The sequence below is a fragment of the Pollicipes pollicipes genome, unplaced genomic scaffold (genome assembly GCF_011947565.3).
Source record: "Pollicipes pollicipes isolate AB1234 unplaced genomic scaffold, Ppol_2.1 Scaffold_4295;HRSCAF=5057_pilon_pilon_pilon, whole genome shotgun sequence".
In the NCBI taxonomy this organism is placed as follows: domain Eukaryota; kingdom Metazoa; phylum Arthropoda; class Thecostraca; order Pollicipedomorpha; family Pollicipedidae; genus Pollicipes; species Pollicipes pollicipes.
The window spans coordinates 22,350,068-22,373,343 of NW_023596461.1; the positions used below are offsets into that span (position 1 = coordinate 22,350,068).

Sequence of the window (23,276 nt, forward strand, 5' to 3'; positions counted from 1 at the left end):
TGCCAAAGCTAAAACGCATGAAAGCTAGCATGGGCAGGATCGATGCCCGTGGAATGCCATGGTGTCTATTACAGTATTCCGTAACGTTTACTTTGGAACCTTTTTGTTTCGTCGTCATGTACTTAATCGTCATTTCAAGTGAGAAGTACCTTATGTGTTTTCCCATGAGGTTACACTCGCAAACGTTTAATGAATAATAGGTATATGATGAAGTAAGAATGCTTCCATAGCAAATTTACAAACCACTTGCATAGACATACACTGGCGACAGACGATGAGCCGTACTCTTTTTTGCTCTAGTTTTTGTTACTTGAAGGTTGCGTACCAAATAAGGCTGCATTGAAATTATGCTGGTGTGGAAAGTTAACTTAAAGAGTATCTGTGATATTTCAAGCTTGAGATATACAGGCCATTTACTCGCCATCAGAAAACATGTGGAAATGACATAAGCGATGTGAAAATGCATCCAGGACCCTTCAGAAATTCGATGCGCAACAAAGCGAGTGCACTTTTTGTAACCAGCGATCTAGGTAACTATTAACACTCATGCTGTGACAGCTTTCACTCGCTCCCACATGACCGTTTTGATGATGCAATTAAGTCCCATATTTTCGTCCCACTAGCACCGGCAACGCGGCAACGCAAGAGAACGAACGGAATACCCATCCCCGCTCGATCATCCTTATCATCGCCACGAGGACCCACATAACGCTCTCCGCTCGACCGAGCAAGCAATCCAGGCCAAAATCGACGCTGCGCCGGCCCCGGCAGCCACTCTCTGCCGTCGGCCGTCAGCTGGACTCCACGACGTCATCATGCGAGCCGGCGACGAGCCTGACAGGACAGTAAGTGCGGCCGTCCTCCGTCCGGGTGTCACGCGGCGGCGTCCGCGACGCAACGCGGCCTCAGTGGCGCACGCCCCTCGTGGGAGCGGTGCGCACGCGTCGCTTCTACCGCGCCGGCGATGGAGAGCGTCGGCCATCTGTCGCCGCCGCGTCACCGCTCGCCGCAGCCGCTGTTTTGCACTGGCATCGCCGACCGGCTATTAATTTCTGGTCCAGAGATGACCCGGCTGCTATTACAGCTAATGGCTTCACAGGACGACCAATTCAATCACAACTTATGGACGCTTCGGCGCAGATGAAAGCTGACAAGACGAGTGTTTGCCCACACACCCCTGGCTGCTGTATCCCGCGCTGGGATCCTGTGCGAGCAATGACTCGTGACTTTTCTCTCTAACCAGTCACCTTGCTACGCTTGACCATACTCAGAAAATGTAAAGCCTATGTGTTAACGAGCAATGAAACGCGGAACTATGCCACCGGTATGGGTAAGGCACGTTGGAAATGTTAGTGTACTTAGGAAAAAGAGCAGTTTGGATGGAATCGGGATATACGCCTGGCACATTGCACATAGATGCACGGCATCAGAATTAACCGTTCAAATCATTTTTCAAATAGTAGTTGCTGCGATCAGACTTATGGTCGGTCCCCTTTCATGTGTTTAGAATCGATTCTGATCCAAGGCGATTGTCAGCCAAATTATGGGTCGACTCAATGCCAGTTTTCAAGAACAGCTGTGAAGGAATCCTTACATCAGGCACTTTTACCTTTGTTGATGTCAACTCTGACTGCAATTCACAACCAAGAGTCGAGGAATCAACAGCAGATTCACCTTACTTCGAATCAAATGTGCAGCAAGAAGTTACTTTTGGTAAAGACGGATGTTGGCAAGATGTTTGCATCTCGACCTTTGCTAATTGATGTATTATTTTACAAGCTATGTTTACAAGCTTCCCCACTTACATTTCAACGCAAAGAAGAAAAATGGACATGACAATGTCAGTCGTACCTAGCCAATGTAAACTACTGGGTCAGTTTGGGTCTTCTGAAAAGCTGAACGCACAGTTGAATTGTTCCGGGCTGGGAGTCTAAATTGGACAAGCACCTCACCTTCTGTATGGAAATCTCTTAAGCCACAGGTTGTAAGGTGCATCGTGAGTTGAATTATAAAAGGAAATATTGCAAGGTGTGTTTAGTCCTTGCTTCACCCCGATTAAATTCTAAACTGGAGATTACATGCTCTGTAGTATAGCGCTCTTCATATCACATAAATGTTTCAAGCATCAACCTCACACTATGCATTGATGTTCAAGGACACAAAACATGCTGGTGGTCACAAAGCAATGCAGCTGTGTTATGTACGATGTAGCTCGTCGCTATGCCAGGGACGTGACACATATGTTATTGCTTTCTGACCTTAGTGCGTAAATACTTTCCGTTGATTGTGGTAAATGCCATTGGCGAGTCGGTGGAAGTTAAACAGTTTGTTTCAAAGATAGCATATCATATTGATGCTATTAAGAAAGATAACACATTCATGCTGTTATTCACGTGTACCGTGTGGCCAAGACGCGTCCTAAAGCACGAACCAACATCATCATCATGCCGTTACCTGGATATTGCTTTATTTTGAGATTGATATGAGTGAAGAGTAGATTCTTGCGCCCATTGATGTTGTATTTACCGAATTGCCTCCGCTCCCCCCCCCCCCCCCCCCCATCTTCTTACTTTATTCTCCTCGCTTTGCTTTCACCACGACAAATAATTTGCAAACTGACGGTTTCCATATGAAAATGGTAGTGGGCTGGGTTTGGTAGAGATTTAAGCAAAGTTACGCGTATGGCTATGTGTACTGGTAAAACACTTATGCAATTTAGGGTGTATAGTTCAGAAAGTAACACAACGCAACTACCTGTACCTCTGTTGGCCGTGCTAGCGCCAAATATAGAACGATTTAAAACAGAGCGGAACAAGATTTAGGAAGTGGTAGAGACATGCCCTCAGGTTGGTAATAGGTGGATGCAACTGGTTGGTAGTAGTAGATGGCTGTAGACATGGTCCACTGGTGGAATGGGTGCAGGACATGCTACTTGTGAAAGCCTCTGTACTGAAATGAACATGGGACGACGAACACCAAATGAGCGCCAAACCAGCGCGAACCTTCACGTGGTAAATTGCGCAGCACTGTGGGAAGCCTGCATGTGACATGTAAGCTGCATATATAAGCTATTTAGATAACCCATATATTTGCAACAGGTTTCAAGCAAAATGTATTCGTTTACTAAGTCATGTATTTCGGCACAATTAGTGTTATGCTAAAATGATAATGGGCCGTATTCCTCACGCCATACTTGCGTCATTCTTGACTGTCAATATTGCTTTTCCCGATGCGCGAACGTGAGCAGTTCATGGGTTATTGGGATGTGAGGGCATGCACGACTGCATCGGTACTAAGCCGAGCAGCCAGTGCAGTTCGACGTGGTCATACTACGTCGAAGAAGATTTAACTAGTGCAATAGGTTCAGCCAAAGTTGTCTGTGACATTGCAATGTTTCAATCGACATCGCAATATTCTATTTCACACCTAACTTTGAACTGAGGAAGCCTAGGTACCAAGTTCATGTCATACGGGCTGTGATTGAATATATATATATATATATATATATATATATATATATATATATATATATATATATATATATATATATATATATATATATATATATGCGTATATGTGTGTGTGTGCGTATGTACGTGCGTGTGTGTGTGTATGTGTGTGTGTGTGTGTGTGTGTGTGTGTGTGTGTGTGTGTGTGGTGTGTGTGTGTGTGGTGTGTGTGTGTTGTGTGTGTGTGTGTGTGTGTGTGTGTGTGTGTGTGTGTGTGTGTGTGTGTGTGTGTGTGTGTGTGTGTGTGTGTGTGTGTGTGTGTGTGTGTGTGTGTGTGTGTGTGTGTGTGTGTGTGTGTGTGTGTGTGTGTGTGTGTGTGTGTGTGTGTGTGTGTGTGTGTGTGTGTGTGTGTGTGTGTGTGTGTGTGTGTGTGTGTGTGTGGTGTGTGTGTGTGTGTGTGTGTGTGTGTGTGTGTGTGTGTGTGTGTGTGTGTGTGTGTGTGTGTGTGTGTGTGTGTGTGTGTGTGTGTGTGTGTGTGTGTGTGTGTGTGTGTGTGTGTGTGGTGTGTGTGTGTGTGTGTGTGTGTGTGTGTGTGTGTGTGTGTGTGTGTGTGTGTGTGTGTGTGTGTGTGTGTGTGTGTGTGTGTGTGTGTGTGTGTGTGTGTGTGTGTGTGTGTGTGTGTGTGTGTGTGTGTGTGTGTGTGTGTGTGTGTGTGTGTGTGTGTGTGTGTGTGTGTGTGTGTGTGTGTGTGTGTGTGTGTGTGTGTGTGGTGTGTGTGTGTGTGTGTGTGTGTGTGTGTTGTACTCCCGCTGATAATGCACATAATCTTGTCAAAAGCCTGGATAACGATTTGGTGAGCATTGGAGGACCATGAAAATCAATGCTGTGAATACAACCTGGATGGTACTGTATAGATTTGGTATTAATTTGTTTGCTCTCATTTCATGTGTTGGAAACGTTTTCTGCAAATAAATCGGAATGCTAAGCTACTTGGCAAATGCTTCAATATCATGCTAGCTGTTTTCATAAAATCGGCTTCGAATTAGCTGAAGGATTACGGTACAAACCTCGAAACAAATTATAAGGGGTTTTAGAGTCTATTTCCGAGTTGCACAACTGTTATTTAACGAGTGTTGCGACGAACTAATTCGCAAAATTAGGAAAAATAGCCTGTAAAGAAGTATGTGTTGCTGAAATTAACACATGCATCTGTCATCCGATCTCTTCATGCCAAAATTTTTGAAGCATAAACAGAAATGACATCCAGCTCCCTCGACCGATTGACATCATTGACAGGTTTGGAATTATTGTAAAATTTGGGTGGATGTATGCAATTAAGGAACAATTGCCCATACAGGTTTTTGTATAACTTATTCTGAACTCGATTAGCGTGGTCTAGGCATCGAATGTGAATAGTATTCCATAAAAATCTACTCATTATTAATGCGTTAAGTACATAAAAATTACTTGAGAAAAGAGCCGTAGAACTTTTAAGCAGCGAAACATTCATCGCGAAAATAAATATTATGACAAGCTATTCATTTGGCACCCTAAGTGTTATGGGTGGAGGCATGGAATAAAGTAACAAACGTCCATACAGCCATTCAATCATTTTATTTAGTCATTTAATTATCTTGCTCTACTATGCCAATTCCGGAAAAAGAGAAGGCTCACTAAAATGAAAGCTGTGCGATAGCAAATCAAACAAAGTAGGAACCGAATTTTGATTGGCTTGGAAATATAAAAAGTGGCCAAATCAGAGCAAAATGATTAAAAACCCAGGGGTGATACGTCCAGGTCAGTAATTGGACCCTGCAACTGATTTGTCAAAACTGCTAGCCTGATTATTGCGATGAGCTCACAAGACATGCGAGAATGATCCTGAAACTTGAGCCAAAAAGTTTTATCTAATCCACTCAAAAAGCAAGTAATAATATCTATCCTTGTGATACAGTCACACATTTCAAATTAGGCGGGCTGCCGCAGACATGTGGCTCGGAAATACCCGGCGTGACACTGACCTTGACCTAAGTAGGAAATGCTATAGGATTAGGGCACCTCCGCGGCACCGGTCTGTCTCTCCAAGGGACTTATTTTGTCGACCGCTTATGATCCGGGCTCAGGCTGGCGTTAAATGCAGGGCCTGGATACCAAGCCGGTGGTGCCGGCTGAGCCGCCGGCCAGACCGCGGCAGCCTCGGTCCCACCGTTAGGTGATGAGCTGGCCGGCCGGCCGGACGGCCCGGCGCCGGAGCCGCCTGCCTCCGCTGACCCACTGCTCCTGCCGTCCGCCGACCTTTCTGAGAGGCGCCAAGGCCGCGACAGTGGGCCAAGTGTGACACCGAACCGGACCTGACCGTCGGAACGGACTGAACCGGTCCGCCGGGCTGAATCGGACCTCTCTCGCATTGGAAAGCCATCGGACTTCGTGCTACCAGACCACACTTCCAGCGGACCAGACCTCCAGCGGACCAGACCTCCAGTGGACCAGACCTCCAGCAGACCAGACACCCGCCGGACCAGATCTCCAGCGGACCAGACCTCCAGCGGACCAGACTTCCAGCAGACCAGACCTCCGCCGGACCAGATCTCCAGCGGATCAGACCTTCACCAGACCAGACCTCCACTGTTTAGTAGCTTAAAAGGACCGTATTTCCATCAGACTAGACCTCCATTCTACCTGGACCACCATCAGACGCGATTTCCACCGGACCGGACCTCCATCGGACCGGGAAGCCGGAGGCGAGAGCCCAGACCAAAGCCGCCGGGGCTGCGTGGGGGGGGGGGGGGGGGGGGAGGGCACGCGAGTCGTGACACTTCTCAGCGGCCGGCGAATCTGGCGAGCAAAAACGTGAGAGCGTCGGGCGTGCCGGCGTTCCGGGCGAGGGACGGCCGCGGCCGGCTCCGGTTAGGTTACATAGCTCAGCGTGTGGCTCGCGCAAGCTGCCTACCAACGAGCCTCCGCTGAGAACCCTCGACGAGCTGTGGGAGACACTCCATTACGCGCCCGGCCGTGCTGTGTGGCGTGGTTGTCGTCTGGGGTCTTGAAAGGCGCTGCATGAAAAACGTCGTGCATTCATGAGTCTGCTGTGCTGTTTTGAACACTAAGCTTGGATGACAGGCTTTTGAATGAGATGCGTTGCTGCTGTCTCCTTTCTTTGGTTGAGTACAGGGCGTGGTGTATTACTTTCGTGAGCTTAAAAAAAAATGAGGCGGCAAACGAACTGCCACACATATTTAGGACCGGTTCGGTGAGTATCTTGAACTGGTTTTGAGACCTGCATTTTTACGCTTTAGCTTTACGCTTATGTGACTAAGTGCTTGGCATACACATACTCTACCAGGATAAATAACCAAGCTCTTGCCAAAGTATAGCAGCACAGTGGTCTATCATTCCATCATGCATCATAATTGCTGCTGCATATACAGGCAGACAAACAGACGGACAGACAGACAGACAGACGGCGCGGCGCCATGCTGAAGCACCTCTCGTGCAAGACCCGACCCATTTCAGCACTTTCACATGCATCACTGCGTGGACAGTGCCACCCTGGGATGCAGCGGCATTTACTTTCCAGACTGCAGTCATCCGCGAAGCGGCAGCAAGCCGTGCAGCATCGGCCACCGCCTGACCGCCGCCCAGAAGTGGGTCAGCAGAACTGGCCACCGCGACCCAGCGCGGCTTACGATTTCCTCCGCGGAATTCGCGCACGCGGCACAAGCAGCCAGGTCCCGCTTCCAGTTTCGTGGGTGGCGGGGAGAGTCGCGGCGTGCGACGGGAGTGACCAGCGAGCGTGGAGGCCGCTGTGCTGACACACGGGAGCTCGTGGGGTGGTGGTCTCGGACGGCGGCGTCGGGTGGGGTGGTAGTCTCGGGGGTGGGGTGGTGGTCTCGGGGGCGGTACCGGAGTGGGGTGGTGGTCTCGGGGGCGGCGTCGGGTGGGGTGGTAGTCCCGGGGGTTGGGTGGTGGTCTTGGGGCGGCACAGGGTTGGGGTGTCCGTCTCTTGCGCGACACCAGGCTTCGCCGGTATTCCGCCGGTATGCCGCCGGCTCTGGTATGACGGGTGAGCCGTTCGGCGTGCCGGCCATACAGGTCATACGCACGCTCCGCTGTTGTCCGCCGACCCGCTGGCATGCGGCAGTCGACGCTGACGGCGCCCACAGGGAGGTGGCGAACGCACCGACACCGGCGCTGAACTTGTGACAACAGTAATTGCAGCACGGCGAATGCTGACGGCATGCATTTTGATCATCAGTGTTGAGAATTGAGAGGAAGAGGGCATCTGGATATTATCATGATTTTTCTTTTTGTCCCTTTTTGCAATAGGTTTCAACAGCAGGAACGTAGACAGCTTTTAGCGTTAGCGGATGACTGCAGCATTCTTTTAAAGAACACGCAGATGATTGTATCAGTCTTGCTTCGATGCCAGGAGCGCGAGAACCATAGAGAACGGGGACTGACTCCCCATTTTCTTATGATATCGCCATTGGCCCCATGCACGTTAACTGAAAAGAAATGACTAAAAATGGACATCGAGCCCCCATCCCCCCCCCCTCCCTCCACGGATATCGAGGGCTTACATTGCCTCTGTTGGCGTCCGGGAGAATAGCCCAACCGGTGTGTTAGCTCTCCTCTGTGTGCGTTACATCGTACAAAATTTATACCTTTTATGTTTTGGATCGATACCGAAACACATTTAGGGAGGGTATTTCACATTTGTATTATGGTTTTAAGCCGGACAGTCATTCTGAAGATCATTTAGTACAGTTCACAGCCATGCCATTTTTGAGGCTTCAAGCCCTTTTTTCTGAGTTTGACGCCGGCGAACTTGCGCATGCAATTTCGTGCCTACTATTTGATGGTCACGTAAGCATACATGACACTGTAGAAACGTCAGCTGAATAATACTGCCTCATTGGATGCGCAACGCTCAAGTTCAAGGTAGCTATGGTCATCGAATCATTCGTGTCTGGCATATGTCAGCTCGATATCTGGTATTAACGGACAACAGTTTGCCTCCAACCAGTGTAATGCGTTGAGTGCAACCTTCAAACACGAATCACGTTTTATTCTACCTAATAAAGGAACTTGGGCAATGGTAGGAATTATAACGGATCAAAGACTTGGAGTCGTATTTGTTAAGAATAGGGCCATAATAAAGCCTGAGAATGGAAGTAACCAACATGAAATCACGGATATATGTACAAGAACACCACGAAAAACGGCAAAAAAACCTCATAACGCTAATCTGGCGGCGACTCTGGCATCCTTAAAGCCGTGTCATAGCGTAATAAGATGCTATCGCATTTGGGGACATATTTACTTAAAAGTGACATTTTTTGGTTAGAGCTGCCTTGAACACTTAAGAGCGCACCAGTAGTTACAAGTAGGGTTGTTTCATCACATCTGGTGCCTGCCCAACGTCTTCAGTTGTGGAATATTCCCTTCAGAGCTAAAGGAGTGCAAACTTTGGGCGTGGGCTTGGTGGCAGCATGAAATAGGCACGTGTCCCAACATGGAAGTCATTCCGTACCTCCGCTACGACGCGCAACGACCAAGTCACCATGGTCGGTGCAGACGGACAGCCCATCTGCCCCGGTCCCATCGTCCATAAACCGTAAACAGATGCCCGGCCAGCCATCACCCATCCAATCTCCCAACACCGTCATTCCGCTACCTCCGCTCTCGAGCAACCCTTTCTTGGACTCAGCCTCTCTATCTCCCTCTCTCCCAAATCTTATGCTCTATCTCTCTCCTCTCTCTCTATCTCTCTCTCTATCTCTATTCTCTATCTCTCTCTCTCTCTCTCTCTCTCTCTCTCTCTCTCTCTCTCTCTCTCTTCTTCTCTTCTCTCTCGCTCTCTCTCTCTCTCTTCTCTCTCTCTCTATCTCTCTCTCTCTTCTCTCTCTCTCTCCTCTCTCTCTCTCTCTCTCTCTCTCTTCTCTCTCTCTCTCTCTCTCTCTCTCTCTCTCTATCCTCTCTCTTCTCTCTCTCTCTCTCTCTCTCTCTCTCTCTCCTCTCTCTTCTTCTCTCTCTTCTCTCTCTCTCTCTCTCTCTCTCTCTATCTCTCTCTCTCTCTCTCTCTCTCTCTCTCTCTCTCTCTCTCTCTCTCTATCTCTCTCTCTCTCTCTTCTCTCTCTCTATCTCTCTCTCTCTCTTCTCTCTCTCTCTCTCTCTTCTCTCTCTTTCTCTCTCTCTCTCTCTTCTCTCTCTCTCTCTCTCTCTCTCTCTCTCTCTCCTCTCTCTCCTCTCTCTCTCTCTCTTCTCTCTCTCTCTCTTCTCTCCTCTCTCTCTCTCTCTCTCTCTCTCTCTCTACATCATGTTGATTAGCTATGATTATGTCATTTAATCTAACGTACCATTTAAAAAAAAATTAGGTTTTGCACAACATCATAAGTGACTCAGCATGGATGATCTTTTTGGGTGTTATCGTGATCTCACTATGAAAGACATTAAAAAAAAAACATTTGATGCACCCTGATGGCTAGAAAATCAACAAACTGTACTACCGTGGTCTTGAACTTGAGTACTTAAGCTTTAACAAGTAACAAATATCATGCCAAGTTTCAAATTTTGTTACAGCATCCCGTTATTTCCGAGAAACAGAGCGTAGGAATAATTTTAGTTCTATAAACGAGCATGTCAAAGCCTTGGCGTGCTTGGCTCCACTGAATTTTTGCGCGAAAGCGTTTTTGCAATGGAGTATTCCATGCACTCTGCAGACATTTCCAGTTTAAACAGTCAGGTCTGACCCAGCAAGTCATGTTAGACCGCCCCGTAGTACGTGTACGGTGATATCCTTGCTGCTACTGATTGCAGCTGTTTACGGTATTCGGAAGGAGTGATCACGTTTCTATGAATCCGATGCTCTTGCTATGAAATATAAAAGCGGAACTTGAATTACGCTGCGGTAAGGTCAAGTTTTTTGCGCACATGTGGTTTTCTAAGCCGCTGGCGTTGTCTGCCATTGTGATGTGACCGAACCCAGGAAAAAAGTAGTGGTGACTGTAAAACAAACCAGCTCACAATCCTTCCAACACTAAATATACAAAAGTCATATAACTTTGGGCAAAGATCATACTACTTATGTTTTTAAGCCCTCGTGCCATTCATATTTCGCAACAGCATTGCGTCGCAAAATGTCGGGTTTGCGGCGCATTGAATAAACACGTTGAATGTAGTCTCCACATAGTTCATTTCAAACACAATGACACACTATAGCCGTTTTAAATCATTCCTGGCCACCCCATTCACCCGCACTTGCCGGCCGGAGGTTTGGCGAAGCTCAACGCTCGAAACCTGGCGCGCCATCTATGAATTGAAATGTTAACTATCCGTAGCGGGTCAGTGCTAATTGCGGCTATTAGGTCAGCACAGGCTTCAGTGGAAGGCGGCAAGCCACCACATAGAGATAGGGCAGCAGCGATGCTGTTTAATTGCAATTCACCACGCAATGAATAACGGCAGAGAAGTGCTTCGCACTGTATACGCAGGACCATCAAACAGGTCGTAAATCTGAATAGCCGAGTCTCAAGCAAGGGAAAAGCGGCGTGCGTTTTAGAAAGCCGGTCCCGGAGCCCCCGGTGCATCTGCATACCACGCATACCTTTGGCTTAGTCCGTTTCCAGCGCCCAGGGAGGATTCGTGGAAGAGACAACAAATTCCGCTCACGAAGCAACCATCCGGTGCGCGCGGGGGTTCGGCGCTACAGCCGCGCCACTCCACCCTTTCATTGCTCTTTGGGACACTAGGCACGCTCTTTTGTGAGTGGGCCACGTGTTATGACTCGAGGCTCGCACAGGTATCAAACCCGTGACCTCGGTCAGGGTGGTGCAGCTACTGTGGGGCGTGACCGATTTCAGCGTTCATCGCGTTCGTTGCTGTCGTGTCCACGTGCGTGCGTTGAGAAAAACTGCAGTACCTACCAGGAAATTAGAGTGACATCACACGATTTGTATGCAAATTTTTAAGCTCATCGTCTATCAGAGGACAAACAGGGGATGTTAGGGAGTCGGCCTGCACCTAACCTGCCTGGATCCCAGCGTAGACTTCAGCTGGTATTCAATGCGCACCATTTTGGGCCCAGCATTACTCGCCGCTTGTAGGAAAATGGAACTGGCCGTGAGAACAGTACTAGATCCCATACATAATGCACAGGAACAAACGACTCACACCTTCGAACATTCTAAAATATGTAATACCCGCCGCGAGTCTTGTTTCTTGTCTTGACCACTGGTAACGTGGTGGCATTAAGAAATAGGCCACCAGTCAGGAAGGGCTAGTGGAACAAGATCGTAGTAGGTAATCTCCTTACCCTGCAACTAAGATCAAGCCTAAGATCAGACTGACGAAGCAAGAACATCGTCAGAGCCTCAGCCTTACCATTAATTACACCAAAGCGCTGTTACAGCGCACACCATTTCGCCGTCGGTAGTGATAAGTCGGTAACAGGAACATCGACTGATTGTAACGGATCGCACAGGTCATGGCACCCACGTCATGCGTGCTGTATGCTGTGAATGGCACACAGGCTACGCACGGATGGCGCAGGCCATAGGCAGCGACGTGTGACCTGGTCATCCCTTACAACGCTGATGCGTGTGACATCTTGAAATTCCAGGCGGGCAGGGAGGCATGGAAGACACTGAAGCTATCGCTTAGCAGATTCTGCATGCCTTTTTTAAAGATAGATAGCTCGTTTGTTACGAAAAGAAGGATAACCTTGTCCTACAAGGTATACATCTGGTTCTGGAGGAATGTGGCGGTTTACTTAGTGTAATTTGGGAAAGTTGTTGGTAGATAAATGCGCGAAACTTAAGTATAGAAATAAGGCATGTCATGCGTCTTTGCAAACATGGCCAATTTGTCTGTGGCAAAAAGTATATGAAATCGATTAGCAGATGCATACGAACCAAAGCTGGCTTGAATACAAACATCGCAAGTTGTCGCACGTTACGCTTAGCGGTCTGCAAGCTATATAACGACTAGATGATCTTAAAACTAGATGATCTTATGATCTCGACTTGTCAGTCGATTGCCTGCTGAATAGGACGCACACGCGGTAAATGAGACCACGTGACCGAAAAGTCTTTCTTACTTGCAAATGGTTTAATATCAGCGTCAATGCTCTTTCCTAGGGTTCAACAGAAGCATGACAATCCGAAGCAATATATTTGCAACCATTTTGGGTTGGACATGAAATGATCTTGCCCTTGAGATTGCTTGACGGCTGTAAATAGGCACCGAACTTTACCCGACTGTGCGCTTCAGTCCATACAGTCCATGCCAATGAACAATGTCCAGAGACAGGCTGAATGATCCGAGTCCTATTCCACATGCTTCGCTGCCATTATGCAGCATCACTCTCTGCCTCTCCTTGGTAACCATATCACATTACGCGTAATGATGCCAGTGGTATCTAAGCATTAAGAGCATGCCTATTATAGTCCGCAAAGCACGTTATGCGACATCTCGATGTTGACGGACGACCAATTAACTGCCACGTGTTCGATGTAGGCTGACCACGTGGACAATCGTCTATCATCACTAGCCCAGGATCCATAATGTGGTGGGAGTTTCATAGACATAGCAAGTACGCAAACTGGCGCAGGCCAGCAGAAACCACTTCAGCGTTTTTTTTTGTCCTAGGCAATTTCCGGGTGATTCCACATGCCCGACCAGCCCATAAATTCGATGGCGATGCTCCAGCCCACCCTGATTTACAGCGTGCGGAAATCCGCGGAGAAGAAATTGAAGGCCGGAGATCATGCACGCGCCACGATGATTGGTCGCCATGCAATATTAATAGCAGGCCAGCGGATAATCACGTCATAACGGCGAGCCCCGGCGGCCGCAGAACGGCCAGCCGCTCGCCTCGGCCGCTTTCCGTTCTGGCTGCCCCTGACTGAGTGCGAGTTCGTGTGGCAGAAGATCTCACAAGGCAATCTGCTCGCGCGTGCCATTAGTCTCCGATGTGAGTTCCGCTTTTCTGTGGCGAAGTGACCCGAATGCGTCGCCCCAACAGCGCCTGCGGTCGCCGCTCGGTCCCACGGCCGCCGGCGGCGCCGCTGGTGCACCCTCATCGCTGCTATTCGCTATTTATTCACCGCGTAAATTGTGATGTATGGGTACGGTATTCGCATATGTCGCGGCCGTTTCATTACGCGGCTCCCGTTAGGCGGGATATGACCGCGAGATAGAGAATGCGCTGACGCCGCGGCCGCCGGCGCCCCACCCGGCCAGCGGGCCGGCAATTAGACGTCGAGGTGGCATCTGGACAGCTAGGTGCAGGGCCACCCGGCTGTCGGCCGGCCCAGCGGCGTGTAATGAAATCGGGTCGCCCCGGGGCCACTCCTCCTACAGAGGTCGTGCCGGCATCACGCGGCCTGGGAACAGGCGATCAAGCCGCGTGCTAGAAAACGGTCCGCCGAGTAATTGAGATATCGAGCCAATTTTACAGGCTCTGGCCCCGTCCAGAATAGGAGCGGTGATGCGTGGCTCGCTGTATGGGGTCACGTGCCGGTGAAATCATCGTTAGGTTCTGCTCACGCCAGTCACGTTATGAGATGATTCTACGCTGCGAGGGTTAGTTTCAAGATGAATACCGTACAGCCAAACGTCGTTACGCATTAATCTCATTAAGTGCAGATTTCTCCCGCTAGGGATCGCTTGCCGCGCGGCCGTAACATTATCCAGCAGTAAAAACCATGCCATGGAACCGCGGCTCAAAACTGAGGAGAGTTAAAACATCCCGCGATTGCTTGCCACTTGTGTGTGTGTGTGAAAGTCAACAATTGATAAATTGAGCGTGAAAAAACGCAGTGCTTGGCGCATTGACACATTTGGATGGGATGTTAGCGCGAAACAGCTAATTACAATCGTGTGTAGAAAAAGTTGCGCGGTTACGGGAACGCCTCAGCGTAGCGATGCACGCCACGAGGATGTTCTCTTCTCAGTCTTCCAATTCCTTTTCCCCTTATGCCTTTACACTCCCGCTCACTAACTCACTCACTTACCTACGCCCTCACACACATAGTTCCCGCCCTCTATCCCTCTCCATCTCTACACTCTCCTTCCCCATCACTGTCTTTTCCTTTGCATCCGTCCAGCTTTCTGAACGTCTCTCCGCCTCTTCCCTGTCGCTTACTCGTTCTCTCTACCCGCTCTCTTTTTCTGACACCGCTCGTTAAAATTTTAACACGCTTCTCCTAGATATTCACGCAATTCTGGACAATGACGTGGCGATTGTGCGATTGTCCAAGAGACCAAAGGCTTGCGGCTGAGGAGTAGGCCATGTGAGAGCACACTTCGCACGTTATCTCGACAGAAGTTAGTTTCATAGCAGTTAGGCTGCCAGAGCTAGAAATGATAAACTCTCAAACAACCACGCAACAGCCCGACTCAGCCTCCTCCCTGTTCCACCTGACTGTTTCGATTTGTTCCACGCTACGAGTAAAGCCTAAGACATGCGGTACATAAAGTATGCGTCCCTCATGCTAGAACGAGATCTGGTGTTCAGCTTTTGAGCCCACACACCTTATGCCATCAGCGCATCTTTGAACAGACTTATATCGATAAAATGCGACACGTCTCATAGAAAAGAACCTTTTACCTACAAAAATATTAAACACACCATGTAGACACACGGATGCGCAACACATGATTGCCCTGTGTACACTGTACGCCGTCATGCGACATGTTGTTGGCAAAGGAATGCCGAGAGTGCTTTCACAATTTCACAAAGACAAGCTCATAATCACAAAACAATGATTACAACTTTCAGGAAAGTATTATGTCCCGGTGTATCTTACTGTGCCTGGCGTCACATAGAGCCGTCCACCGACCGGCGGCATCGATGGGCGGCTAGGGGTCGGTTGGTGTTGGCCGTTGTCATTTCTGACCATGTGGACGGTGTAAATAGATTGGTATGGAATAGTCCGGCAGATTGGTATGGAATAGTCCGGTAGATTGGTCTGGAATAGCCCGGTAGATTGGTATGGAATAGTCCGGTAGACGCATGCCATCCAAGCTTGCGAGCCGCAGCGTTTTAAGTCTTGCCGAGTTTACGACCGTGGTTGTCTCCATTCAAAGGAGAGTCCTGCCATCTCAGCTCAAAGCCATGTCCAAGTGCGAAACATCCTTTTTAATGCTACTACAGCACCGTTAGTATTCCAAGCCTGACGGTTGTTTGCACAGAGGGGCTCCCGCCTCAAAGTATCTTCCCAAAACGACAACTACCCTGCATAAAGAGCGACCCAGACCGGACTCCACCGCCAACGCCGGAGTCCAAGTTCAGCCGTCGCCCCACCAGAATCTCCGGCGCCGGTCCGGGCCACCTCCCCTCGTCGGAGCGTGGGAGGGAGCGACCCCACCGGGCCTGTTGACGGGTCGGTCTGGCTGTGCGGTAATGGGCTGGCAGGCTGGCTGGCCGCGCTGCTCCACTTCCGACACCGGCCCGCATCGTTTCCATTACTGTAGCGACTGTCAAGGAGTTGTGGAATTTGCTGGAAATGTAAATTACGGCCCTATTACGCGCAGCCGGCGCCCAGTTGTTTTGTTTATTGGGGCGCGAGGCAGCCACGGGCGTCCCGACTCAATTACCGGTAATGGGGTGCGGAGATGTGGTCTGCAGGGCGCGGGGCCCCGGGGGAGGAGGTCCTCCGATCGCGCCGCCTAGCGGCCACGGGGCAGGGGTGCGGTGGTTGATGGGGCCTCATTACGTGACAACTTCACATTCGTGGTGAAGCGTCCTCAAGTGACCTTGAGGGTCCAGTGAGGGGTGAAGTGCTGTAGAGCTGGAATGATGGTCTTGACGTCATCCCATGCCTGCCCGCTGTCATGGCGACGGATCGTTTGGACTCGAGCCCTCGCAAAGGTGGCGAGGACTTGAAATCCTTAGCATTGAAGAGCTCTTCGTCGCTTACGTTTCACAAAAACTTAGTGTCCTCCCAGTTTGTGCAGCTGTTTTTCATTCAACCAGTGTCCGGACCGAAAGAATCTGGACCTCTAGCGGGCGACAGCCCTGTAATTATTGGCGCGCATGCGCACTGTCCCGTAATCCAGGCCTTAATCACCTCACGCCGCTGCGAGGTCATAGGTCGTCCGGGCGCCGCGTTTAATTGATTATCTTGATGGGCCCTTTTCCCGGACAAACACCGGCAATCGTGGAAGCTGCGAACCATTTCGCCGGTCCTGACTCCGCGGCGCTAGTGCTGGAGAACCTACTTCGCAACTTCGGTGCGGTCGTCTGACGCCGCAGGCTATGGCGTGATGACCTGGGGCGCAGTGATGAGGTGTCTCCGGTATCAAAACTACCAAGTAGGCTCAAGGGATAACCGTTGAGGACCATGTAGTGCGGTGACGATTGTAGCAGTAACCATATAGCAGGGATGCAAGACGCACCGGTTTTCAATGGCTTTGATTTGCGTTCTACCGTATTCTCGGATGCGACGCTCTTTGATGTTGGCGTTTTTACCAACCCACCCTAAAAACATGCCGCATTGAGCTGTGGCCTCGGTGGTCACAAGTAGTGTGCAACTGTACCGGTTCACCCCAATTTTCATCGCCAGAACGTGCATGTAAATACCATGATGTAGTTCATGAACACTGTGGTCTTGTCTGAACTATTCGTTTCGTCGGTTGGGAGTCCTTAATATCTTATGCTAAAAATGGCCACCTATCAGTTTACCAGGGGCTGGGCTTTCCTAAGTAAGTGCTGTTTGTGTTGAAAAAACTTGACATTTTGAAACGGTGCTGACGGACACGAGTGAACAAGGTTAATCTTGCTTGCTTTAACACGCGGTCGTGCGAGGGCGGGGTTCAATTGAGCCCCAATGCTACATTTTTTTAACGATTTTCCAACAGTGCGGGGTAGCAGCACTGCACTTTCCATAGCTGTAAGCAGTTGGTTAATTGATATTTTTATATTGCGGATATGTACAAATTCATATTTACTTTCTAAGGTCGCTGTCATCTGCAAGTTAAAGTCAGGCATCGGCCGTCAGCGCAGGCGATTCCTAAGGAATCTTTCAAGGGGATGCGGGAACGGGGTGCTGGACGAAGCCGTTGAGCCGTAGCCGAAGCCACTGAGATGGTTTTATAGACAATTAAATTTGGGATTACGACAACGTCGATAGACCTTAGGTCGGGTGTGAATGTCAGACTGAAGCCAAAACCAATCTGTTTTTTTCCTGAACATATTTTCTTGTGGGGTGGACTATGGTGCTCGCTTTGAATATTTTGATGACATGGATTTTTGTCTTGCTTTTTTTCGCTCGAATCTTTCGATGACGGGAAACACGCGGTTGAGTGCCAAAAATAGCCCTTAATAATTGAAACATAGAAAAATACGCATCCAAACTGTGCAGGCACTACCAACAAAAGCATACCAGCCTAAGCAATGACGTTGATCGATTAAAAAATATATAAAACGAACAATATCTTCGAAGATTTTATGTCCCTTTGATAGCGGTGATAGCAAGACTGTCTAACGATGATAGTGTCATGATGATAGCAGCGTTTGTACTGATTCGGCGCATTTTCTGTAATTCACGTGTCTTACTTTTGAAATGTTTAACCTTCCTATACGTGTTTTCCCATAACCATGGGCATACATTCAGTGTGGTATTTTCTCAATGTTATCAATGCTTGCTTAACCACTTCGTTTTACTAGTACCTTCTGGTATATTTAAGACCAACTATTTTAGGATAACAACTTTCAATACATATACATGAGGAGTCCATCACCTTTCTGGCCTACATCGAATTAACTACATTCATTTTGCTACGATACTTTCATGCAAGTTCTGTTAACATGCCTTGAAGGACGCACCCGGAGCCTTGTAGCTTGAGAGGAAAGATGCATATGGGCATCCCATGACTAAAACTCATATTGCAATTTATCGCTTCATTGCTTGGATTGCAATCTATGAAACCGTATATCCCCTCAACTCAGATAATTATCCGAAAATGAGCAAACGGGCCAGAAAACCATTAGGAATTAAAAGAAACTCGCTGATTCCAACAATTTCATAAATAATTCGTCGCCCAGTTCATAAAATGTTTATGTGGTGTTCATCATCGGCTTGCATGCACATTGTGCATGACATACACCTGAGCTTGTACAGCTACCGTACGGCGCGCATTTCCAACTTAACAGCATCAAAGCATCGATGACAGATACGCGTCTTGAACGGCATTGTTTTATACAGAAAATAAAAGTCTAGCGAACGCTGCACTCCAGCATCATCATGCCTTTGCATGCCATCATTTTAACCAGTGACAGGCAGCCTTTGCAGCGGTGTAACATGTGACCGTTTATGCGCTGCTAACCTCGGCCTCTTTAAGGACAGAAGGCGACATCAATCGAACCGGAACAACACTGGTCGACTGCCGAAAAACGGCCATGGCAGCGATGAATGGCTTCGAACGCCGGACTTACGGGTAGTGCTGCCATTATATTCACACAGGTCGCTGCAGCTATTTTAAATGTTCCCTGCAGCATTCCTAATGGTTTGATGGTATGCCCCGCCCGCAAAATAATGAGGTTGTTCTCCGGGCATTGTTCCCGATTTGCAAGTCTCTTGGCCCTTGCGAAATCCATGAAAGCGCTGTGAATCTGCAGCCCGATCACTTAAACGACCACACATTCCGGTCGGCAGCCGATGGATGGTCGTGCAACGGGCATCCACAAGGCAATCCGGTGACAATAGAGAACGGACCGCCAGGAATAAAGAGCCGCTGGAACCACGTGCCGACTGCGGCGTCAGCGCCTACAGCAGGTCAGCGGGGTCCTGCCCGCCCTGCGGCGCGCGAGTGTCGCCGCGACGATCCGTCATACGCCGCCACAAGAGCCGCCCTTTGGTCGCCGGGTCAGCGCGGCTGGCGCGCGCGACACCGGGCGGCGCGCTGGATGGCGCCTCGTACCGGCCATTTGACGGGATTGTTCGCCATAATGGGGCGTGGCGGCGGGCCGCGTCATCAGTCACCGACCGGCGGCGCGCCCCGACATCAAAGGGCTGAGGCGCGGCACACACGGCGGCTCCGCTTTGTCGCAGCTGGCACTGGCAATCAGAAAATGAAACCTGCGCCGCCCGTGCTGCAGACTGGTGGGCGGCGGCCATCCGCGACGACGCGTTCGACGCGGGGAGGTGACCAATTGCATTGCTTAACGGTGTTCTATAGGGCTAGGGTTTGGTGGTCAGACTCGGCCCGTAAGCCTTACGGAGGAGTTGTGTCAGGAGGAGGTCGTGAGCAACGGCCACCTGAACGGGTGGATTACAAATATGAGCCGGCTGTTGCGTTTTCTTTTGTGCGGGCTGTCGACCTCTTTGGGCTTTTCCGTAATTCAGCAAGGTCCACTGGATACCGGCTATCTGCCGGCCACCGAAGAAATTGGACGTTTTAAAGGTGAGCCCGATGGGTTTTTCACACGCATTTTGTTTCGAACATTGTCTGCTTGGTTGTGAATCGGTTATATCCGGACTGGGTCTGGCAGTGCCAGTTCAGCACGGCCCATCGGCCACTTTTATACAGCTCCGGGTACATGCATGGGGTATACAGGACGGCGGAGACACACCTTCAGGCTCTACCAAGCGTAACATAACATATAGGGTGTTGCATGGAACGTTTCCAAAAGTATGTATTCAGCCTTACGCCAAGAGTTGGCGACAAACTGTGTTCGGCGTTTGTCCCGTGGCCCAACCGCCGGGTATGCGAGTAAGAAGCCAGAAACAGTGCAAGAGTTCCGTTTTTCCGCCGCACAAAATGTCGGGAATATGCATATTGTGATTTGTGCAACCGTTTTTATCCGAACAATACCTTGATTGTTATATAAAGTTTGAGTCAGCTTATCATAAACATACAGACAACTCATGATAACCATCCTTAGATGAACTAAAACCTGACGCCTGCAGTTGATCGCGAGGCAGATTTAATCAAACCCACATCACACACAAACGCAGGTCTGATTAGGAGCGAGGGCGCAGTTAGAGCGCGCCTTAACCTCAACTTACTGGAAGTTGCGCTGTTCAACTGCTGTTAGTCGGACTTACTTATTCGCATCCACCGACCATAGTACCTACCACTCAGTTTTAAGAAGCAACTAGCACACTTTTCATGCTTCTCCATCACTTTGTCCAGCATTTGCGTGGAAACTGAGTAGACGACGGGGAAGTACTTACGCAACTTAGTTTGCTGGTGGAAGGTCTGAGCCGGGTAAAAATGACTATGGCTACCTTATTTGCACGCGAAATAAAAAGCGAACGGAGTTCTTGCTAAGTAATAGGTCAATTTGTGTTTTCGTGCACACGCCGTAGTGCGCAAACCACGGACCCACCCATTAGGAGGGGCTTAAGAATTGATGACCAAAATTATCGCACATTTCTGACCCATAGGTGTGCCATTAGTTAAAGCGGAAGCGGCAAATGTCACCTCTCTAGGAATTGCCCTCCAATGCAATGTTCTGTGGTCTAAACCGCAAGGGATCAGCGTTGCTAGGACGCATCGCTTAATTTGTTGTAAATAATGCCGTCTTAAAATGTTTGTGTATTTCACCTCACAGGTACCGAAATCATCATTCAATCACTGCATAGTTTTCTAACTTGATTAATTTTGTGAGTCCAACTGCCGGGCTCCACCGCACCTGATGACAGCAAATTTTCGATTAATGCGTTTATAAATCGGTACACGAACGCTAAACGTGGGCAAACACATTCCAGTCGGGCTCACGAGAGTGAGATATTCCAATGAATCAATGAGAACAATGTGTACGGGCTTTCAAAGTGTAGGATCCCATCGACCCACGTTCAAGCGTTCTCCATGATAGCGCGTCTTTTATCGCACCACTCGCTCCACGTAGCAAATTCGCCTAGGTGGTTAATGGAAAGGCTGCGAAGAAGCACACCTTCTTGAAGGCTGGTTTGTCCCATTGGTGGCATTTCTCATGGGGAGCTCCACGCCTTCTTGGAATTGGTACGGAAAATCCACACCAATCTCTGCGTGCGCCTGTTGTGTATCATAAATGCCATACTCTGCAAGCTTTTCACTACAAATAGCTCTATAACTTGCATCAGAGCATAAGTAGGGACATAGACGTAAATGTATATAAACACTTTTATTTACACCATCAGGGTTATTGTCCGTTTCCAATGTACTTAACACCCAGCCCCGAGAAATGGCCGCGGGTACCACATTATGTACAGGACGTCATTTTAGGAATAAGAAGGCATGCTTAGTTTTAATTGATACAGTTATTTTTAGTTCAGATACTGCAAAAAAGCGTCATGGGGAATGAATTTTCAGATGCATCTAGAGAGTAGTGAGAACTTTCTATTGATGAGTATTTTCACCTTAACTTCTTGTGTCTGCTACCGCTTCACACCAACTTCACAAACGTGCCTCCACTCATGGGTAATCCTGTGGATCTCGGTTTTAAAATGTCAGGTGTGAATTGACAAAAGAACATTTTTAGATATTTTTGTAGGAATTTAGCGACAGAGTTGGACTCGGGCACATTGTTATACACACCCAGAGGCTCATTCAGAGACAGCACTCACACTTCCCTCATTTCATACTCATGTGCATGATTTGGCAACAGGCTGGGGATCGCCGCGTTTTGAAATATCAACGCATTTGCTAACCTTCCTTATTAGCACTGTTGTCTGTTTTCCAATGTTTCTTCTTCGACTGAGGCTCCTCGTTACCGTGTGCCGCAGCCGAGACCCTGTGCAAATGCAGCGTCATCTGCTTCGCGCGGCCAGCCTGCGCCAGTGTAAGCTACGCCGCCGACAGCGCCACCTGTCAGCTGTTCAGGAGCGTCGCCTCGCGGCGCGAGCTGTTGGCCGACCCAGCTCGGGCGTACCGCTTCGTGGCGAGGCGCAGCGGACACCACCAGTTCTGCGCGAGCGACGCTGACTGCCTAACGGCGGGTGACCTGTGTCGCGGCCGTCTCTGCCAGAAGGAGAGCTCGCTGACCTGCCGTGACCTGCGACAGGTGCACGGGGTCACAGAGTCGGGCGTGCACTGGGGCGCCGTGCGGGGCCACTCCCTGAAGCTCTACTGCAACATGGAGTACGACGGCGGCGGCTGGACGCTGCTTGTGGCTGGCGTCGGCGAAGGCTGGGACGCGGCGAACGCCCTCTGGCGGCCGGCCGCGGACGAGCCGGGTCTGGACACGCCCTACTCCATCTACAACCTGTCGGACGCCATCAGGGATGAACGGCGCCAGACCGGCAACGCGCTGCTCCGGGACCCGTTCGAGGTGGACGTTTACGATCGGGTGGCGCTCAGTGGCGGCAGCTGGCGTGTGCCGCGCACCGTCTCCCTGCTGCGGAGCGCGCCCGGCCTCCTCCGACTGAGCGCCCTCAACGGCCGCACCTACGGCAGCTGGTCGCTGCTGTCGGTGTTGCCGACAGCGCCTTGGCTGGCGGCGGAGGCTACGGCTGGGGATGTGCTGATCACGGTCCAGCCGGTCCTGAGGAAGGGAGGCCACCAGTCCGGTACCGTCCTGGGGTCCCGGCCGCACCAGCAGGTCTGGGGCGGGGGCTACAACACCGGCAACGTGGTGCTCTTCATCAGGGAGTAGGCTGTGGGACGGAGTCGGGCCTAGGACCACAAGGTGGGGGGGGGGGGGGGGGGGAATGGCTGCGCCACCCGCATGATGCTTGTCTTCAGACAGCAAGGAGCGATGTCGGATCGGGCCTGAGGTGGGAACGAGTTGAAAGTGACCCTCAATCATTGGGGTCAGCATAGAGCCAGGCCTTAGATTTACGCCAGTGCCGGATACACTGGCCGTGTGATCGTCCTCACAAGGGAACAGGGACTGAAGAG

General features: G+C 49.8%; 1 protein-coding gene across 1 annotated transcript; it reads left to right on the plus strand.

The window, feature by feature from the left end:
• The first annotated feature begins 246 nt into the window (after nt 1-246).
• LOC119097308 (uncharacterized) lies at nt 247-23,031 on the plus strand. Its single transcript, XM_037220355.1, has 3 exons — nt 247-530; nt 624-845; nt 22,441-23,031. Exons 2-3 carry the CDS (start codon nt 816-818, stop codon nt 23,029-23,031), a joined length of 621 nt encoding a protein of 206 aa, XP_037076250.1. The 5' UTR covers nt 247-530; nt 624-815.
• The last annotated feature ends 245 nt before the right edge of the window (nt 23,032-23,276 follow it).

What these genes read in the sequence shown, in the direction of transcription:
- LOC119097308 (XM_037220355.1), top strand. Translation starts at nt 816, where the DNA reads ATGCGAGCCGGCGACGAGCCTGACAGGACA. An exon ending in GCGACGAGCCTGACAGGACA is followed by an intron (nt 846 to 22,440) that starts GTAAGTGCGGCC and finishes GACCTGCGACAG; the next exon opens with GTGCACGGGGTCACAGAGTC.